This window comes from Podarcis filfolensis (genome assembly GCF_964270895.1).
Source record: "Podarcis filfolensis genome assembly, chromosome: 9".
NCBI lineage: Eukaryota > Metazoa > Chordata > Lepidosauria > Squamata > Lacertidae > Podarcis > Podarcis filfolensis.
In genome coordinates this window covers 43,158,883-43,180,084 of record NC_139610.1, presented here as the reverse complement: position 1 = coordinate 43,180,084, position 21,202 = coordinate 43,158,883, and the positions used below count along the sequence as shown (strand labels likewise).

At 39.4% G+C, this 21,202-nt stretch overlaps 1 protein-coding gene and 1 long non-coding RNA gene across 4 annotated transcripts; both read right to left on the bottom strand.

Annotated features, from left to right (window-relative positions):
- Positions 1–361: 361 nt before the first annotated feature.
- Positions 362–11,159, bottom strand: LOC310742433 (uncharacterized protein). 3 transcript variants are annotated; one of them, XM_083571942.1, is made up of 7 exons: positions 11,070–11,159; positions 7,394–7,645; positions 5,055–5,114; positions 3,108–3,245; positions 2,389–2,535; positions 1,404–1,464; positions 362–644 (listed from the first exon to the last, which is right to left on the bottom strand). In XM_083571942.1, the coding sequence occupies exons 2-7, from the start codon at positions 7,556–7,558 to the stop codon at positions 541–543; spliced, it is 675 nt and encodes a 224-aa protein (XP_083428068.1). In that variant the 5' UTR covers positions 7,559–7,645; positions 11,070–11,159; the 3' UTR covers positions 362–540. The 3 variants fall into 3 exon arrangements, with proteins under 3 accessions (XP_083428068.1, XP_083428066.1, XP_083428067.1); XM_083571940.1 differs by lacking the exon at positions 11,070–11,159 and adding an exon at positions 10,166–10,322; XM_083571941.1 differs by lacking the exon at positions 11,070–11,159 and adding an exon at positions 10,162–10,311.
- Positions 11,160–11,719: 560 nt separating this feature from the next.
- On the bottom strand, positions 11,720–17,551 carry LOC310742504. Its single transcript, XR_014538472.1, has 2 exons — positions 14,579–17,551; positions 11,720–14,507 (listed from the first exon to the last, which is right to left on the bottom strand). It is a non-coding gene; the product is annotated as an uncharacterized lncRNA (long non-coding RNA).
- Positions 17,552–21,202: the final 3,651 nt, after the last annotated feature.

Here is a 21,202-nt window from a genome sequence, read left to right as displayed (position 1 = left end):
TGATGTTGGGAAAGATGGAGGGCACAAGGAGAAGGGGACGATAGAGGACGAGATGGATGGATAGTGTTCACAAAGCTACCAGCATGAGTTTGACCAAACTGCGGGAGGCAGTGGAAGACAGGAGTGCCTGGCATGCTCTGGTCCATAGGGCCACGAAGAGTCGGACACGACTAAACAACAACAACTTCATACAAAATGCAATCCATAAATTCTAACATGGGGCATTGGTGAAATCTTTGGAGTGGAGTGCATTGGCTAATATTCACAGTATTTGTCTGCCCACTCTTTGCTTTCTGTGCTAGCAGATATTATTGAAGATTCTATTACACAGCAGGAGTCAAATAAACACTATGGGGCTAAATTAAAATTTATGAAAATAGAATTAAGTTTATTAACTGTACAGAAAATAGGTCACCAGTCTTGAAATTCTGAGGATCTCTTCAGAGTGGTCAGTCATTTCTTTTAAGAATTGTACAAACTTTTCAGTAAAATTATTAAGTTATAAAGAGCTTAAAAAAAATTTTTTCCTAGAATTTATATTTAAGTCATCCTGATATATGGAGGTGGTTTGGGCATGTCATCATCAGCTTCCATATCTAAATCTGAAAGTTTTACAGGAGAATTAAAAATTGTATCCACTTGACCTAGAATAGAAAACACACAGTGAGCATGTGTAGCTGCAGAAAGCAAACTTTGCCTTGATTATGTGTGCTGGTTACATGCAGACTAGACTGTTGTAATACACTGGTTATACATGGGGCTGCCTTTGAAAATGGTTTAGAAACTTTCACTGGTGCAGAAGGTAGCTGCCCAGATTCTTGCAGGGATCAAGCATTGGGAACACATAATACCCATATTTTACCAAATGCATTATCTGCCATTTCGTTTCTGGGCCCCATTTAAAGGACTGGTTTTGACACTTAACCTAGCCCTAGACAATGTAGGGCTTTATTTGAAGGACAGCCTACACTCTCAGAAATCTGCCCAGGATGGAACATTGGCTTCAGAGGCCTGGCCTTGGTCCACCATCAGTATCTATTATTGTGGGCACCAATGACAGATTTTTCTGTCTTCCTACCAGGGCTTCTTTATTATCTTTTAATTTTTTTGTTCTAACCCACTATTGATTAAAAGAGCTTTGTTGGGTTTTACAGTTCAATATTCATAAGAACAAATAAACTAAAACCAGCAGTAAAGTAATGTGCTGGATTTTATTTTTAACCACTACGGCCTAGTTTTTGTAATTGTAGTTAGATTGCTTTTATGGAAATGGCTATTATTATGATGATTTTAAATAATATTTATATAGCCCAAATGTCTTCCTTACATATTCATTATTTGACTTACATATTTAGTAAATCCAAAATTAATTTTCAAGTAAAACAATGAGAACACCTACATACCGGATGGAATGCAAACTAATTCTGTAATTTGTAGCTGGTCTTCATTAGATTCTAGCCGTTCCTAAGAATGAGAGCATGAGATTGCTAAATAGGTTCACCTGAGAATAGCACTGATCTTAGAATGTGCAGTCCTCGAGACAAACATGGTTTCATTTTGTAATTTGGTTACCAAAAGTAATTGCAATGGTATAATAATGAACAAGACTAAAAATATAAAGTTCTGCAGTTCAAGAAAAAGAAGCTATTCATCATATAGTGCCCACCACAGTTTACCGTATTTTCCTTTACAAAAGTATTTCTTAAATTTTTTGCAGCTACCATTATCATAATTAAGAGATTTATTTCAAACCATTCACATTCAGTAACCCTGATAATAAGCTGAACAAACATATCTGTCTAAGAGATGCATAAATATGGAAGTTATCAAACAATGAGAGGTCAACCTTAAGAAGTGGTAAATGCTACATAATTGGTAAACCTTAAACACAAGGGGTAGTTTTCACTCAGGGTATACTGACTGAAATTAATGGAACTTATTTAGTCATGTTCATTAATTTCAAAAGGATCTACTCTGAATTAAACTTAGCTGAATACCACCCATAGAACTGTGAACCTAGTAAAAAACATTTTATGCACACACCTGTCAAGAAAAACATGCAGAAGGGGCAGTTATATACAATTTATACCCCATTCCTTAGGAAGTGCACAGGAGCTTATATAAGGATGTCAGTTATTTACCATAGCTGTTTAGTGTATACGGTGCTATAATAAGAGGTGTCCACAAATCATTTGTTTCCAAATGACAATTCAAAAAATTAGTTTTGTGTGCATTTTGGACTTAACTAGTTGAAGGGGGGGGGGTTAAGGAAATATGGCAACTTCATATCAAACTGTCCAAAAATGTTTTTACAGAATCACAAAAGGCTTTCCTTCCCAGTACAAGACAAGTAAACCCACCATATTTGATGGCAATGTTGCTACTTACAAGTCCAGTGACACTGTCATAGCATGAACAACATGGAAGACTTCGGCAACTCAAATAAGCAATAATCAGCACAATAAAAGCGCTGAAAAGCGATGCAATCAGTAGTGTGATGTTGGCTCCTTCTACAAGTTTACCAAGCACAAATGCCTGCAACACAGAAAATGAGCACACACACCCTTTATCCAACCTTAGGAGTGGTGTGGGTATTGTTTTTAAAGCACCTGAAAATTCTCTTTTTTATATTTTAATTATTTTACATGAAAAGGAATAACAAGTGAAAAACAACAATAAATAGTAACTGATAAATAGTTGAGGAACCACATATATGATTTATACATATATACAAACTGATGGTGTCAATTAATATCCTCAAATTGGATGTATAAAATGAAAGTAATATATAAAAGGCAGGCCAAACCCTGATCTGCCCCCAGTGCCAGTGCCTGTGGGAGGCATCCTTTACTATGGAACTCCCAACAATACCTGCCATAAGAGGCATTTCAGGACCAAGAAGGGGGCAGTTGAGCAATCCAATGATTTTGCCTCTGCTGTGCCAGCCTGGACCTTGTTCAGTAAAGAAACACACAGAGATTTTCCTGCACCATCTTCTGCCCTAACTGATGTGAGTGACACACCTTTGAGTGTGCTACTTACTCTGTCGCTCCTAAACTGTGTGCAATGTATTCAAAAGGGCAGAAACTGGATAGTTTGATACTTACAACGGCTGGGTGATGATAAGAGGACACATCGTCAAACTCTTCATATTTTTCACCATACTCTAATGTTATAGACGTATAGATGATTACAAGTAGAGTGACGAAGCAGGAAAATACAGAAGCAATTATCATTGCATTCACCTGTACAAAAGGTATGGGGATAGAGAAGACCAGAGTTAAATTTGGGCTTCAAGTCAAAGGATGAAAAATAGTTCCACATATGCCTCTTATGCAATCTTTGTACACTACAGTAATTTATTTTCCAGAGTGTCTTTGAGGGAACATGCATTCACAATACAGTTTCCGAAATGTGGGTATGAATCAGTGAAAATCAAACCTTTCCTTTCCTAATTACTGTAAATGGAAATCAACATACTTATATTTATATTTCATCTTGTGTTTTTAGGGAGTGTGTGCAGGTGTTTGATGTTTTAAGCCTATTCCCACACATGCCTTTCTTGGAAGCAAGATCAATTTAAATGTATGGGACTTTCTTAGAAGCAATAAAGCTGCCAGAAAGAATACATTTGAACAAAAAGTACTGAGCAAAGATATCTGTGGATTTGGGCAATCAACAGAAGGGATGTTACCAAGGCAGCCAAGAAACCAAATAGGTAGAAACCATTCAGATTTTCTAGGAAAGCAGCATAGTGGATCAAAATAAGTTAAGTGGGGAATGTTGTGGTGCATTCATTAGAAAGAGATTGGCTGACCCAGCTGCTGGTCTGGTCTGTTCCACTTCTGAATGAGCAAAGGACCCCTCCAGGAATCACACAAAATCACACAATTTGACATTACCATCTAGTCTAGATTTGAGAAGGTGATGGTGACCAGTTGCAGCAGAAAAAAGATGGTCAGCTGCTGTGTTTTCCCAGCAGGTTTTAGGCTTAACTAAGACCCATTTCTACTTCAGCCATTACACTCATCACCCAAGGTCAGTTAATGCTCAAAGTATGGATGATGTGCATGGATCTTTTAAACATCCATGTCTGGGAACTCCAATTATGGGTGTTTAAAAACATGCCCAAAAACTACCATTGTGCTTGCTATGTAAAGGGTATTGAAGGCCAAAGGTGGAAAAGGTGGTTAGGAATTTTATTCCCTCCCCTTTAAGATAAATAATAATTTTACATATGTATAGATAAAATTTGTGCCGTGTTTTCTAAAACATGTATATTCTTACCTTTCAACTGTAATGTGTTACTACAATCCAGCCATTTGGAGCAACACGGAGAGAATGATTGATGAATTTAGAGACAGACTGAAGAAATTTTAAACTGCTGTTGAAGTGGTCCTCCTTGAGACCTTTAATCTGTTGTGGTTTTTAAACTCTAAACCCCAAAATCATACATGTATGATCACTTTAATTGTAGCCTATGATGTATATCTCCAAACACTTCAGGGCAGAGATTAAAGTTTGTTGTTGCTTTTTGTTGGCCTCCATCTGTCTCGAGGGACAATGGAGTGTGCCTTCGGGGGTGAAGTCAAACTACTGTGCAGCACCAAAGTGACCTCCCAGGGGTGCAAGCCTGGGCACTGTGTATGGGGGTCCTGGGCTACCCATATGATCAGAATCTCCATCTCAGCCTTGTTGATGTGGTCCCAAATGAAAGTAGAGCAATATGTTTGGCACCAGCTTGGCTGCAGGAGTTGCTGGAAGAAGGCATACAAGGTGCCATCCAACCATCTTAGGGACTCCACTCCAGATTTTTGTAGGGTTTACTCTTTAGCCTTTTCTTTTCCCAAATATACCCTGCAAGGCAGCGGACATTTAGGATCAGGGTTTTCCTTCTCCTGGATGGGCTACCTTCCCACATTGACGAGCCCCATCTGCCCCTCAGACGTGAAGTAAAAGTTATGTAAATAAAAGGTGTATGTATTTATTACTTATAGAAAGCCGGCTGTATGATTTTCCCCATCCACTTTAAACAAAATACAATAGAAACATACCAAAACAGGATTCTTTCTCATTGAAGAAAACAAAGCCATAATTCCAGGAATAGCCATAAACTACAAAACAAAAGGTAAAGGGGATTAAGTTGGGGGGCAATGCCCAACTTTAGCATATAAAAAGAAGTGAAAAAACATTAACTTCAGGAAGATGAAAACAAACTACAGGTTTTATTTTATAGTTTTAACTGATTTTTACTTTTTTGTTACATCCTCGTAAACCACTTAGATATGATTGTAGTTAAGCAGTGTATAAATATAAATACACTGGTTGGCAAGTGGTTTCTAAGACACCAGCTCCCGATCAACAACCAGCAGATCTATAAAGCACAAAGGCTGATGGGGTTTATTCCATAATAAGTAAACATCTTTCCTTTAGGCACAATTTCAGAGAAGGTTATTTTGACACCAGAGAGGGAACATAATTGTTCAGCTGGCTGTTAAACGTGGGCTCAAGATTCTTGGTCAATTTCACCAGATGCTTTTTCTTATACAGGTGAAAATGTGATTGATACATGAGGATAGTAATCGATGGCTATCATATCACTAGCCCGCCATTCCACAAGGGCAAGGAGTTGGGTATGTGAAACACACAAAGGAGGAATATTAGACATGCACTTTCAAAGTGTAAATCATACTTTCACCCATTGCATTTCTAACATTAGCTTGGGACCCAAGAAAAGAAAAAGTAAAAAAATTATTACAGCGAAGTGATTGTACCATAGTAAAATGCTGCCACTAAATTATTCGAAGTCACTACTAACAGTCCCAGCTGCTTCTTGCTTGTAGCATCACCACCACAGCTCCCATGCACCACCCCCAAATAGTGTTTGTAATTACTACAATCAGCTAGTGGAATCAGAAGAGTTCAGGTTCTGCAATGCAATTTTCTCCCAGAAATCATTCACTTTTCTCAGTCCTGTTTTCCCCTCCTGAAGTAAAGCAGAGGTCCTACAAGTATCATCCACTCTCCCAATTAGCCCCACTCACTCAAAACACCAGCTTCACCTATGGATGCCCCCTCCTTTCAACTTCACTAGCTAAATGAAATCTCCATGTTCAAAAGCAATATATTTCTGAATATCAAATGTGGAAAACAAACATGTCCCCCTCATAAGTTCCTGTAGGCAACAATGTAAGGCAGGGCCTTCTTGTTATCAGCCCCACAATTATGGAATTTCTTTAACTCACAATTTGAGTTTTCAGCCCCAGGTGAAGAATCACTTATTTGCCCAGACTTTTGGAGGCATCTACTACATGCTGGCCACATGACCCGGAAGCTGTACGCCGGCTCCCTCGGCCAATAAAGCGAGATGAGCGCCGCAACCCCAGAGTTGGCCACGACTGGATCTAATGGTCAGGGGTCCCTTTACCTTTACTACACTGTTGATTTGGATTTCTGTTGGTTTTAATGTAACCTGCTTAGGGATTGCCTTGGCATTGAAGAACAGGTGGGAAATAGTTTAAATACATAAACAGAAAAAACTTCCCATTGGCATTTGACTGGCCGCAGCTGGAAATGGAGCACTGGAGAAGATGGAGATAAGCAGCTAGCCTAAGACCACAAGCCATATGAAGTGCAAACACCATAAATCAATTCCCCCTTCCAGTTATTTTATCTCCAAAAATCATTAAATTCTCCTATGCTTCCCAGGAGAAAGAAAAGTCCTCATTCCTCTCTCACCCAGACCAGTCCAGAGCATTCCTTCTGTGAGCCTGATCCTCAGCTCCCCCACTTCCAAATTAAGGAGATGCAAGTCAGAAATCAAAGGCGGCTGCAGTCACACTTGCCCTCTAGGGCAGGCTTCCTCAACCTCAGCCCTCCAGATGTTTTTTGGCCTACAACTCCCATGATCCCTAGCCAGTGGTCGGGGATGATGGGAATTGTAGTCTCAAAACATCTGGAGGGCCGAGGTTGAGGAAGCCTGCTCTAGGCTCTTACCACAAAACAACTAGGCCAGCACACAGGGACGGCCCAAGGTGTTTCAGCACCTAAGACAAAATGCCCTGCTGTCACCCCTGCAATGGGGGCGGGACTCTTTAAGGGCTTCTTCTCAGCAACAGGGGTCTCCCAGCAGCTGGGCAAAGCCCCACCACACTGTCCAGCAGAGGGGAGAGATCTGCTGGCTTGTGGAATATAGAACCACAAGTTTTCTAGAACAGTGAACAAATTCCCTATATTATACCAAATTGTACAACCCTCCCTGCTGTATGTCCGACATCTACTGAATACTTTTTTTTATTGCAGCAGGCATTTCAATTGAAGTTTAATGTTATAGCTTTATAGTTTCTACATTGTTAATAAAAAGGGGTGGGGGGGTAGAATTTATATAGCTTACCACTCCAGCCCAGATGGGTATCCTAGATTTGCTCAGTGCCGAGTCCCTTCTGAAAGCACCATCGATTAATCCACCGATGATACAAACTGTAGCACAAGCTATCTGGAGGAGCCCCAACAGAACCATACTTTTCTGATTGAAGATGAAATATCTGTAGCGATCCATTTCAGCTAATCCACCAATTGCCACGTCTGTTCAAACTGGGAAGAAGCACGGAGGTTGTTCCGGAGAAGGCTGCCCTTGTGGCTTTTCCTGAACAGAAGATGCAAGAAAACTCATAAGCACTTCAACAAGCATCATCTGACAAATTGTTCACATGCCATTCCATTAATAGTATGGACAATCTTCCAATATCCAGACGCATTAAGCTTTGGATTCTCTGCATATGGAGAGAGCTGGACATCTTTATCCAGTAAATATGTAATTAGAAAACATAAACAAAAACTTAAATGGGCTGGGACGGTGGCATTTTTTAAAAAACAAAGACATCTTTATATCTTTAGGAGATCCCTATATTTGATATCAATATAGAAAACATGGAACTTTCAGGTTTAAAATATACTGATGCAAAATTCAAATAGTTCATTTGTACCCATGTTTCCAAACAACAAAAGACACAAGCAAACAGAATTCCAAATAATGCAGATATCTTCCTTATCTTCACACTTCCATTATATGCAATAGATATCACCAGGAAAATACATTAGAGCTTTCAAAAATGACAAGAGAATCTGCAGACACAAGACTGTCAAGAAGAAATAGTTCTGTGCTTGCTGTGTGTTTGAGCCTTCCACCACAGTTTTGCTCTAGAGAATGGCTGGAAACAGATTTGCAGCTGAAAGGTCAGAGAGCACTGTGAGTTGGCTGAAGAATCTTGAAGTACAGACTCTCTTGGGAGATTCGATGTAAGATAATGGATAATGCTATGAGAGAGCACCTGTTTGCCTTCATTTCTGCTTTGCTTTTAGCTTTGTAAATAAGCTAAATATTATGAGGACACCCTCCAGAGCTCTCCTGTCCAGACACTGTAGCTGTATCCTTGATACTTATTTGTGGGATAACTAATCTCATATAACCAACATACTTAAGTCTAATTAATGCATGGAGGGCTTAGCTCACCTTGGAAGCGACTAGGTAATCAAACTTTTGTTTCCCTGCAGTCTACTTGAGAAGCTCACGTGAAGAGCTTGCGCTGGTCCCGATCAACCACATGGCTCTTACAAGACACTTATATTCACATATCAATAATTTAGGAACATTCACCACTGCAACTAAGCCAAGTTTTACTGCCTGTGCAACCTTTTCTAAATGCTGTATGGAAAAGCACATGAATCTGACCTTTGGAGAGTTTGTAAGTAAACCATTTTAACTTACCAAACATGTGGTAGTTTTCTATGCTAGGAGAAGAGGGGCGTTTTAGAACTCCCAATCACCTATTTTAAAGGTTTAACAATCTATATTTCCACGTTTTACTTAGCAGCATATTTTGTTATTTTAAATCTGCTTGGGTTCTCTCACCAAAGAGTATTTGCCCTAAACTTTATCTTGGCATCCAGCAATTCTCCATTCACATATATGTATTTTTTCCTTGCACCAACACTTCTCACCACGCAGCAGTGGTGCAGTTAGATAAAGTCTTGTCCCAAGGGCACCACTGCCACTCTGGGAAGTGCAGTGCCATTATCAATTTTGAGGAATAGTCATTGATCTAAGGAAAGTAAAGCAGCTGTACTTATCTTCCTGCTCCCGCCCCATACAAGTGAGCTACTGGCAATGGAAATATCTCTGTTGCAGGAAACACAAGAGCCTTCTGGCACCTTAAGTATTACCTAATTGACCAAGAAGTCCAATTTCCCCACATGTGGCTTGAATTGAAATAATGGGCTTCTTCTTCAAGCGTCAACGAAAGCAAACATTATAGCACAACTAACTTGTCATAAGGACTACTTTGTATCTAACCATTTTATATATGTTTCCAGCATTAATCTTGTCATAGTGTATATTTTTTGCCATTTCATTTCCCATTTTAACCTGTCTTACAGTTTTCCCTCCTCCACCATGCACGCATATAAAAATTATACCTATTCCTGCCAATTTAGGAGAACACTTCATGCATCTGATGAAGTGGACTTAGGTCTGCAAAAGACCTAATATATCCATTAGTCTCCAAGTTGCCACAAGACTGTTGTTTTGGCACTGGGATGTGAAACTTGCCACAATAAAGGGCAGCTCCAAGCTCCACACTCGAAGGATGAATTGTGTGTTGCATAATAGGAGACACTGTTATTGCTGATCTCTCTTATAGAAAGTCCCCACCACCACCATCAAAAGCTAAGTTTGTGAACAATCCTTCTGTTTTTTTTTTAAAGTGTTTAGATATTTCAGAATTTACAGCTGCAGAATTATTTGTTATGGAACGTGGGAAGTGAAATAATCTAAGAAAGTTCTGTGTGTGATTGCAAAAGGAGGGGGAAAGTCAGTGGACTTTAAACACTTCATGCAGAAGAAGCAGATGAGAAGAGGGAAGGAGCACTTCAATTTCAGGTGCACAGGAAGGGCAATTTATTATCAAAGCGGAATTCAACTCGTTTGCTCTCTTTGGAAAGTACCTGGCTGCCTAACCTCAGCTCGCTCGCTCGCTCCCTCCCTCGGGCAATGAAGAGGAAGTTGGAGAAAGAGGAGACTTGAGCAGTTTGCACCTCAGGGCAACCACAGAGGAAGGAAAGCAAAACATACGCAATCCCAGAGTAGAAGAGAAAGGCACTTACTTACCTCAGCCAGCTTTACCTCTTCCTCTTTATGACAGACCCCTAGACAGGTGCGCTGGGGTGGGAATGAGTCACCCAGGGGCTGGCTCTGCCTTGAAAGCCCCATGCAGTTCTCACTGCAGCCTGCCCCACCCCTCTGTTGTCTCAACCAGCCCAACCCTCTGCAGGTGACAACCTTCCTTGTTGCCTCCCCGCTGCATGTTTTAACTCCTCATGTGCCGCCCTGTGGAAGTACTGGCTCCTCAAACAACCTAGGTTGATGGAGGGCACTTGGGAAGTTCCCCAAAGATTGCTTTTAACCTCTCTCTGTGTGTGTTGTTAAGCACACTACCCTGCTGGATAGTAAATTCTTATAATATTACAATTTTGTGTCAGTTTATATAGACCTGGGCTACCATAGCCACACCCTTTTGCTTCATATTTCAGCCTCATCTCTATCTATAGAAGATAAATGAAAGTGAGATGGGATGGATAATGATGATGATGATGATGATGATGATGATAATAATTATAATTATAATTTATTTATACCCCCCCCCATCTGGCTGGGTTTCCCCAACCACTCTGGGTGGCTTCCAACAAAATATTAAAATACCGTAATGCATCAAACATTAAAAGCTTCCCTAAACAGGGCTGCCTTCAGATGTCTTCTAAAAGTCTGGTAGTTGTTGTTCTCTTTGACATCTAGTGGGAGGGTGTTCCACAGGGCGGGCGCCACTACCGTGAAGGCCCTCTGCCTGGTTCCCTGTAACTTGACTTCTCGCAGTGAGGGAACCACCAGAAGGCCCTCAGCACTGGACCTCAGTGTCCGGGTAGAATGATGGGGGTGGAGATGCTCCTTCAGATATACTGGATGGTACATATAAGTATAATTGGTTAAGAGAGAAGAGCCTGTTTATCTCTGTTACCTGAGAGATTTCTTCAGTAAACAGTTATGTTACTCATGTGCATGCCTTATGGGTCAAGATGAACCAGGAGAGAGGTTTGCTTAACTGTTTCTGTCTCAGTCAATTTGTCTGTTCAAAATCAACCAGAAATAACCAAGTGCTATTTTGCATGGATTTAAATGAAAGGGTGGGCTGGGGGGAGGGGAGGAGAGAGATTAAAATGGCCACTCACCCTTCTCAGGTGGGTGGCGGTTGCAGACCTTTGCCCCACCCACCATCCCCAGCAGCAGAAGCCCACTTGTCGGCTGGCTATTAAGGAATGCTCTGGCCACCAGAAAGTCAAGATAAAATCAGCCAATTAGAGGCCCTGCTAGAGGGGCAAAATAACACAATTGTGTACTTCTGCCCTTATGGCCAAACAGAAAAAAACCCTATGAAAACCCCCCAAAAGAGCAAAAAGCAACCATGCTGGCCCATTAAGAAGATCTCCAAAATCCAGGAGTCAAAAAGGAGCAGCTGCTTGAACCATACCAAATCTGCCTTATTTGCAACTAAGTGACTTCACATCAATGGCAATGTTTGTTCTGGTGCATTGAATAAGGATGCTAGTTCAGTATTTAAATATTAAAGACTACTTTTAAAGGAGAAAAAATGGTTCAGAGGCAAATAGCTTCATTCATGTAATGCTTTATTTTCATAACGCAGTTTAAAGCAACTACATTTTTTGCACCAGAAACATTATCCCTACTTCCTTGTACATGCATTCATCATATTCATAAAAAACCTCATTCATAACACAGAAAGTGCAACTTTCATTCATGTAAACTTTTCTTTACAGTTATCCATAGTTTTAGAAGTCATTTGTAAAATCTATGGATGTCAATAAGGCTCATCGTTCTAGTAACTTATTTTATGTCATCAAGTACTCAGTACGGCATACATGTTAAAATAGTACGGAATTGCCTGTCAATTGTATGCAGGTCTCTTACCACACCACAAAATGTGGTCTCATCTGAGGAGTAGAGAGCTACCACACCAGGCCACACAGAAACATCTGGATCCATAGTTTCAAATAAACCAGGAGCGTTTCTTTTTGCAAGAAGCTTAAAGTGAGTAGCAGCTATTTTGAAAACAACATTTAGTTATAATACAAAAATTTCACACATCATACAGGAATATAGAGAGAATAATTTTTGAAACACATTTCATAAAGCAAAACAGATCCTAATTGAAAACTGTGAGAAGGCAGTCCTCTTTTGCAGGACTGTAGAAATTACTGTTCTATTGCAGGTGTGGATCCATCTTGGAAAATGCATATTTCAATATGACAGCTATGCCAAAATGGCAGCTCTCTCATTTCTGTATATAAATATCTATATATCATATATAGGAATTTCTGTAGCTGAGGTCAATATATTAGTATGGAAACGTTAAATGCACAACAATAAACAGAAGTGGATCTACATATTGTACTGTAATGTGTACTATTTCAATATAAACAAGCTACACACTAGCAGAGTTTATATGCACCACTAAGCTGTAATTTGTTTAGCTTAATTGTACTTTGTACCTCTAAACACACCCCAGTCAATAAACCTGAATATGAAATCATGGTTTAGCAAATCTCATCTTGTGCTGACTGATTTTACATGACATCAAAACCCACTATCCTGGTTTAATTATGGTATGTTTTGGCACATCACCCCACACACTTGCCTTGCCACAAAAGCACAAGGCAAGGTCAGCACCAGCAGCCAACTTCTCATCAGCAAGACACAGCTGGATCTGTTGAACAAACCCATGGTTAAAATAGACAATGGCTTAACATTATGTGCAAGAACAACCTAAGTTACTGTTGGCTTCAGTTTACTAAAATGGAAATTTAAAGATTGACAGAGGACAGAGTAACCCAAACCCCCAATCTGTCCTTGCACCTAGTCCTGCCCCACCAGCCTCTACCAGTGGGGGACATTTGCCATAGACAGTAAGGAGTGCTCTGGTGTGCCTGCCCAAGTGGTTGGCAGGCAGTAACTACCTCAAGTGTTATTGCTGCTGACAATAGACAGAACTCCCCCAAATGGGATGTCTCTGGAAGGGCTGGGCCAGCATAGCATCTGCTGGCTCTGGTGTGGACCCTGCTGCCTTCATATGATGGTGACAGGCCCAGTCCAGGTATCTTCAGCGCAACAACATGGGAGCAAAAGGGCATTTTTCTCTTTCCTCCCTCCCCACCATAACTTTTGTCTCAGTCAGTTCAAGTGCTGTTAAAGGCGGCATTGGTTGCACTGCTGCATCAAGCCCTGTCATTGCTGACTAGCGGGGCAGGATCGCACCCTAAATCATTTAAAGCTGTAACTGGTTGGCAGGTGGGTGTGGTTTTTGAAAATGGCCTCACAGGACAAACCTGGCCTGTTGGCATGAGCTTTCCTACCCCTGCTGTAACAGAACTAGGCAAGCAAAGGCACTGAAGCACTTAAAAGTTCAATTCTAGTCACGATCTACTGTACAGCAATACGGCAGGTGCTCTTTTAATATATACATTGAAGAGTTCAAGAATTCTACATTCTGAAATGTTCACCAGGTGTTAGGCTTGTGTTTACAAGAGAGAAAACAGTATCAAATTCTGTCATTTCCTTTGCAGTTTTCATATTTCAGTCTGGATCGCTTGCAATAGGTTTTCATTGTGCGTTTTTTTTCCTGGCAAGCACAGTTCAACAGCTTGAGACATGAGTCTCGTTTCTAAAAATTGTGACTTCAGCCCTGATAATAGGTTCCAAAAATCACCCTTATTTACTAGCAGAGGGAAGACGCAGACTGCAGCTATGTCCTTGCCTCCAAATAAGACCATCTCATTAGCAGGTCAGCATGCAGCGATTAAAACATCCTGCCAAATGGAAGAATTTGGGAGTAAATGTCTGGATAAATAGTGCTGCCTCATCCACAAAATGACTTGCAGATTATAAAACAAACTGTACTGCAAACTGAAACCTTGTTGGTACTAAAGTTATGTGAATGCCTTACCAATGTCCATACTTTTTCCATAAGAATTTTCTTTCTACTGACAACTGTAACACCAATCACATCCTACGAGTGCATGGGATCTTCTTAGAGCATCACACGTATCCCTTCTGATGACTTCAATAATAGTGTGTTACAGCTATAGGACAGCTACACTGGCATTCACTGTACATATAGCAAAATGTTTAAACCGTTTGCTACTAATGTCCCTCAGCTAAAGAACTCTTCCTGCTGAATTTGCCTGCTCCTTCATCACCTATGCAAGTTGCTCCACAAGCGAAGGCTGTGCATTCTTGCTACCTGAACACCATCGTCCACAGTAGTTATTACCTGAACATGTACAACGCAATCTACATTCCAAGTAGCTGAAATAACTCCTCTTTGTGGAAGTCCTCAAATTCTGCAAGTTCTTTGGCACAACAAACTGGAAGGACCAACATGCTAAGTTCAGCACCAATTTGCTCCTTTGCAGCTAAGCAAACCCTTTTGTCTAGGTAAAAATATTGTTAAACTGAACTATTGTGGATTTTTTTTAGGCAAGTGTGGCGTTGACTCTCATGAGAGTTTGCCACAATTGACTGCTGCTCATTAACTTTCTTTTGTGTCCAAGTTCCTTTAACTTGTTCCTTCCAGCTTACCATTTTACTTCAATGCATATTTGAGCTCCAGACTTCTTTGAAGAATTTCCTCCACTCCACCATGATTTTTGCAAGTTTTGCCAATAACTGTCTCAAGATGGCACATCAGCATTTTCAAATTCTGAGATATAATATAACCCAAATTATAATATGTATTATTAGCATTATTTGTAAGGAAGCACAAAATGCCATCATTTGGATCCTGACACAGAATATACAATCATAATATATGGGAATCTACTACTGAAGAGTTAGCAAAAATATCTAAATCACCCCATAACTTTGACATTAAAAACTCACTTTTATGGGAAGAATGAACATACATTTTAACAACAACAAGAATCTATAGTCTGGTGTCTGCACAGCATTTGAATAACCATAAAATACTGGGAAACTGTCACAAAACTGTCATTCAACATTTAGCCCTATGGCAGCTAACATTGCTAATATTCCAGAGAAATCTCCTGTTAATATACAGTGAGTACAAAGTCGAAAATCCCTTTAAAACTAAGTTCTGAAACTTACATACTTATGTTTCCTGCAGAAAGATTGCACTGAATTTGTACAGAAAAATCTCAAATTCCAAGCCATATGACTGACTTCCAGCAAGACATATCTCAAGAGAACAAACTAAAATCATGTAATAACACCAAGGAAATATACAATGGCCTATTACAAGCTTCTCCAAATGTTTTCCACTATAATGGCTGCGCTGGCTGAGGCAGATTTATTTTTTTTAACAAAATTTATACACCACTTACCCAAATAAAATTTCTAAGCGATTTATGAAGAGCAATTAAAAAGTAACTATTAGAAAGAAACATTAGAAACAAATTGAAATTAATGGAAGTTTTATTCCAAAACAACTAAAAGGCACCAAGCTGAGAAGGCTGGCTTATTAAAAAGACCAATTACCTTTTTAATAGTCATAATCCTACAAATTACAAACACTGGAAAAGTTAAAGATTTTATCTAAGTTACTGTGTATAATAGTTATTATCACTATCCACATATTCTATACTTGATCCCAGTTTTCCAAATAGCTTGCAAAAGAAATGGGAATCATTTTAGGGTTCTCATAATTATTCAGTAATTACTTTTTATTGGTTGCTGTCTCTGAGGCATGGTAAATCCTCACCTTCTTACTCCTAATGTGGTCTATCTAAGTCTTCATCACACTTGAGTCCCCAGATGTTTCGGTCTACAGCTTCCATATCACTGACCATTGGCTAAGCTGCCTGGGTATGATGGGAGCTGTTGCCCAATAGCATCCAAGGACTGACAGTTGAAGAACTCTGGTCTGTATAAGTTGTTCCTTATGACAATTTCCAGAATAAACTAATTTGGTGTCTTTTGCATTATTTTCCTTGGAGGATTATGCAATCAACAAGTATATTAAACACCAGTAATAAAATACATTAAAATTGCTCACAAATGAACCTCATGAACCTCAAAATCAAAAGCCAATATACCTTCTCACATGCAATACTAAAACTTTTGGATCAAAACAGAATAAAAGACTAGGAGTTTTGCAAGTCTGCCATCTTAGAATCCATGCATTTTCCAAAATGGCTGCATACCTGAAGCCGGCTGTAACACTATCTACAATCCTGCAGAAGTTGACCTTTTTATTTGCCTTCTCTTTGCCTTCTGGCACCCCAACAAATATTGTTTCACTTATTGTTGACATTGGATGTTAAATAATAGGAAGCAGAGTTTATAAGAGACAGGGGTGTCCATATACTTTATTAACATTTGATGATAAAAATGCAAAAGCTTTATATATGTTCCTTATCACCCTGATGCCTCCTGTATTGTAAGATAAATTCTGCTTAAATTTAAATGTATTTTAAAATGTTCCATCTGCTTGTTTAAACTTCTACACTGTGCTTTTTAAAAAATAAAGTTACTAGTGTAAGTCTTCACTGCCATAAAAATAATGTGCATACAGCTATGATATATATACTTGTACAGTTAAAAAACAACACAAAAAAACAAAAAAACAAACCCAACTTCCTGCACATGATTTTATGGCTTGGATATTTCATTGCTTTTAAACTGATAATATCACAGCCCACCCACACCTCCTCATGGCAGTTTTTAAAATTACTGTATGCTCATTTTGGTTTTTGATTAAAAACTATAATGTTGCAGAAATTCTAATGTTTAAAATCTTTAATTTATGCAAGCATGCTCTTCAGATAGTAAGTTAGCTTTTCCAAACAACAGTACTATTGCTTTTAACACAGCTAGGGCCAATTTACCATGGACATAAAGATTAAAATATTATTGCACAATTCTACCTTCCTGGTGATAATGACATCCAGTTTTCAATGCTCTACTGCAAGTGGCTTGAGCACATTTTAGTTTTGGGGAGGAGGGGGAGAATGTTTGCAAAGAAGCATATAATACTATAATCAGTAAAAGGGGAAAACCTAGTTATTAACCCATTACCAAAGACTGATTTTACTAGATCAGTGACAGGCAACGAAGAATGCACAGACTAAGTTTAGCTTGCCTGGGTATTTCCATTAAAGACTCATTTCCCATCTTATTCAGAATAATCAACACTTTGTACAGTTGCCATATGGTACTAGCTTGGGACCGAGTGACCAGTGAGGAAGTTGGCAAAACATGGACTTTGTACCTAGCTATATGTACAATAAAAATATAAGAATGTCGTCGCACTGCAGTTTGATTGGTTACAGCCAGGGGCTACTGCAAACTACAGCACGATAGCCATTGCAGCTGCATCAGAGGGTGAGAGGGAGGGAACCAGAGGTGGAAGCAGGCCAACCAGCAGATGGGCTGGCAGGTGGCAAGGCTAGGGGGGGCAGCAAACAGGCTTGTATGTTAATAATATGTTTGGAACAGACACCAGCAGCCTTTAAAAAAATGATTATTGGTTCTTGCTACAGGACTTTTTATGGGTATAACAAAATATTCTATACTCTAAGATCCTAAAATAGACACACACACTATTCCATTAGGAGCAGTAGGAACTATCTAGGCAAAATGCAGTAGATGGTGTACATAGAAATTTATTGGTAGAAGTCACAGGAGATACCAAGTCACAGTCTGTAAAGCAAAGGGTAGAGTTCACTCAAGTGCTCTCTTCCCCCAATCAATATGTGAAAAATAAAAAAACCTATAGCAGCTGCTACCCTCAAGCACATATAAGGACATAAGTTATCAAGTGACTGTGAGAAAAATTACCATGTTTAACTTCGTTCATGTGAAGCATCCCAACATTTAGATTAATTCTATGCCCACTCACTTTGAACTGACTTTCCTCAACATGCAGGTAGCTCCCTGTACATATTCCATACACAATTTCTGATCACTTGCAGGAGAAAAGTCTGCAGGCAAGAAGAAGATGATTGTGTTCTATATTGAAACCCAGTAAGTTGCCTTGGACTTGGTTTTCCAAACCTAGTTCTAGCATATTTTCTCAGTTTCGCTTCTGTAGGCTAACTTCCCACCCCCTAATTCATAAGGTTGATAGAATACGATGCACTTACAAGACAACAGTCGATATTTCTCTCCCGCTCTTTTAAAAAAAGTGAAGAACATGATTCATCGCAGGGGTCTAACAGATGCCCCTCCCAATCCACAACCCTGGACGTTCTGTGCTACCTTTTTGCAATTTGGTGCATTCACAAAAACAGTCCACCCAGAAACAAACACACACACATGCACTTTGCTGGCTACATTTTTCTCCTGTGCAGCAGCAGCAGCCTCACCATTGTGATTGGCAAAGGCACAAGGCAGGATTCTTTGAGGGCAGGAGGTCTGAAAAATGATAAACTAGCCACCTCCCCCCTCTGCTCCTTGCTCCATTTACTGCAAAACACAAACAATGAAGATAAAAATGGCTGCTACCATTTTCTTCAACAGTTATTGTAAGTACAAGTCAGTATATGTGCAAGAATCTATTTTTTGTGATTGGATATTGAAAAATACCATCAAACTTCACACCTCCAACAAACACAACTATAGTCAAGTTTGGCCACTGTTAAGAGAACACAATGCTGGATGAGACAGCAAAGCAATTCTTATTACAAAGTCACCACGACTACAGGAAGATCAGCAAAACAAATAACTTCAGTGTGTCCTGTTTTGGAAAAGTATTGTGCCGATTCCAACACAACAGAGTGAGAATCCAAGCCACATGAAGCGCCAGAGAGTAAACACTTGTCTTGCTCTTCAGATTTAAAAAGGCAAGCATTAATTCAAATAATTATTTTTGTCCTTTCTTTTGCCCTTTCTCTAAGTGCTATTATTGCCAATATTGTCAAACCATGTGTTTTGTGGGGTGGGTTTTCTCTAGAAGCAACATTAATAAATTCGTCATTTTTCTGAATGCAAAGTCAGACTGCGCACAAACCACAGAAAGGGCAAGACCTCTCTGAATAGGATTCTCATATGTATGCATCAATGTATGACTAAGCCTTGCATTAAGACAAAAGGTTAAAGCTAGCGGAGAAGGAAGCTCAACAACAGTTGTCAAGTATCCAAAAGGCTGCCATAAAGCAGAAAAATAACAATTTCACACAAAAATATGTGGGGTTCAACTTGCCGCAGAGCAGTTTCAGCTTGACTTATCAGCCAATATTTCCTATTTCTCAAAACAGGCAATGGAGCTGGCAAGACAGCTGCAGAATTTACTTCCCTATATGGTTTTTTAAATGCAATGATGAGTATTAGTCAAATGTGGTTTATGTCTACAGTCACATTGCTTCAACAAGTATCAGCAGAGTTTTCCAAGGTACTGTAACTCTTTTCACAACTTTGTTGCTGCTTTTTAAAATGAAACTTGAACCAATGGAGCTTTCCAGAATTATCCCCATCCCTCACCTTAAGAGACCGTGCAGATTCTTTAGCAGAGCTTTCAACAAACTGGTAACCTCAGATGTTGATGGACCACAACTCCCTTCAGCCCCAGCCAGTTTGGCTAATGGTCAGAAATGATGGGAGTTGCAATCAAGACCATCTGAAGAGCACAGGGCTGGGGAAGGCTGTTCCAGCTCAATATTCACATCTCCTAGAAAGGAACTCTCTCTTTACCAGTAAGAAAGTGCTCGGCTTAAGTGTTAGCACTTCGCATGAACAGCAAACTGCTTCTGAAGAAGAATTAAAATAAAAATCACAAGCAATACCAAAAATCATGAAGTGAAAATGAGTAAAGATTATTAGCCGGAACACATCCCTATCTTAATAGAGTGCATTGTAGTCATGCAGAGTTCAGGAGCACATAACAGAAAACATTTCTTCACTACTAGAATAGTAAATCAGTAAGAATATCCAGTAGGAATCTTTCTAGCATTTCTGCATCTTAACAGACAGCGTATGCACTGTGCTCCTAAGCATGTTTATTCAGAAGCAAGTGAGCTCAATGGGGCTCTCTCAAAGTAGTATTTCAAAAGAAACTCCATGCAGGCAAACTCAGGAAGGATATTACTAGTAGACCACGCCTCCTCTCAGATGGAGTAATTTCACTGAAACAATACTCAAATACTGGTCTATCAACTTGAATAGTATTTCTCTACTAACAGCAATTGGTGTTGTGCTTAAGTGCTTGTGCATTTGCAAAACAGACCTTTCCTCTTCTGTTTGCACCAATTTGTAGAAGCAGCATTATAACATTTCAGCCTTTTTTCAGTTCACTTCTATAAGTGAGGATCAGTTCAGCCTCAAAAAGCCCAGCTGAGCCAATCAAACCTCATCTGTGTTAGCTATTTGCTATAATTGAGGGAGCTAAAAAATACATTCTATAGAGTAAAAAGTTGGGAGTACCACCAAAGCTTCCATTTACTGCTCTTTTGCTATGAAATCACATAAACTGCTTTTGATTTACTCATTTAGAAAACAGATCTAAAAAACAGTTAAACTTAGTAAATTGCCCAAAACATTTTGGAGGAAACCATCCTTGTTTAGTTTGGTAAGGAAAAACTTACTAGACCCTCTCAGAAAGGTTTCTACCAATGTGCAATTTACTATTTTATTTTATACATTTCATTGCAATTTTGAGGCTTTTTCTTCTCTTGTATTTGGTGCTTCCCATTCTTTTTCCCTCTCTCTATAAGCGGATGTTCAGTGTGCAGGTAACAAACATACACAAGGAAATTTTCCCATAGAAGAAACTAAAAGTGTAATCCAATATATGTCTACTCAAAAGTTAGCTGCACTGAGTACAACAAGGCTTACTCCCAGATAAATAGTCACAAGACTGCAGCCTGAGAGCCATTTCCCCCCATAGGAGTACGTGCACATTTTTCTAGTTACAAGCATTTTTAAGCAAGTGATCCACTAACACTGCAGATACTGATAAATCTGTTTTAAAAGGTAAGTGTCAGTATTGCAGCTGACCTGCAGAGCCTTGAAAGCTCTTTTCTTTCATTATAATATTGTTTCACCGATCACAGTTAAATGCTAGTTAAGAATTATAAAATGTATTTATTTTCTAATTTCCAAAAAGCTATTTGACATGACATGTTC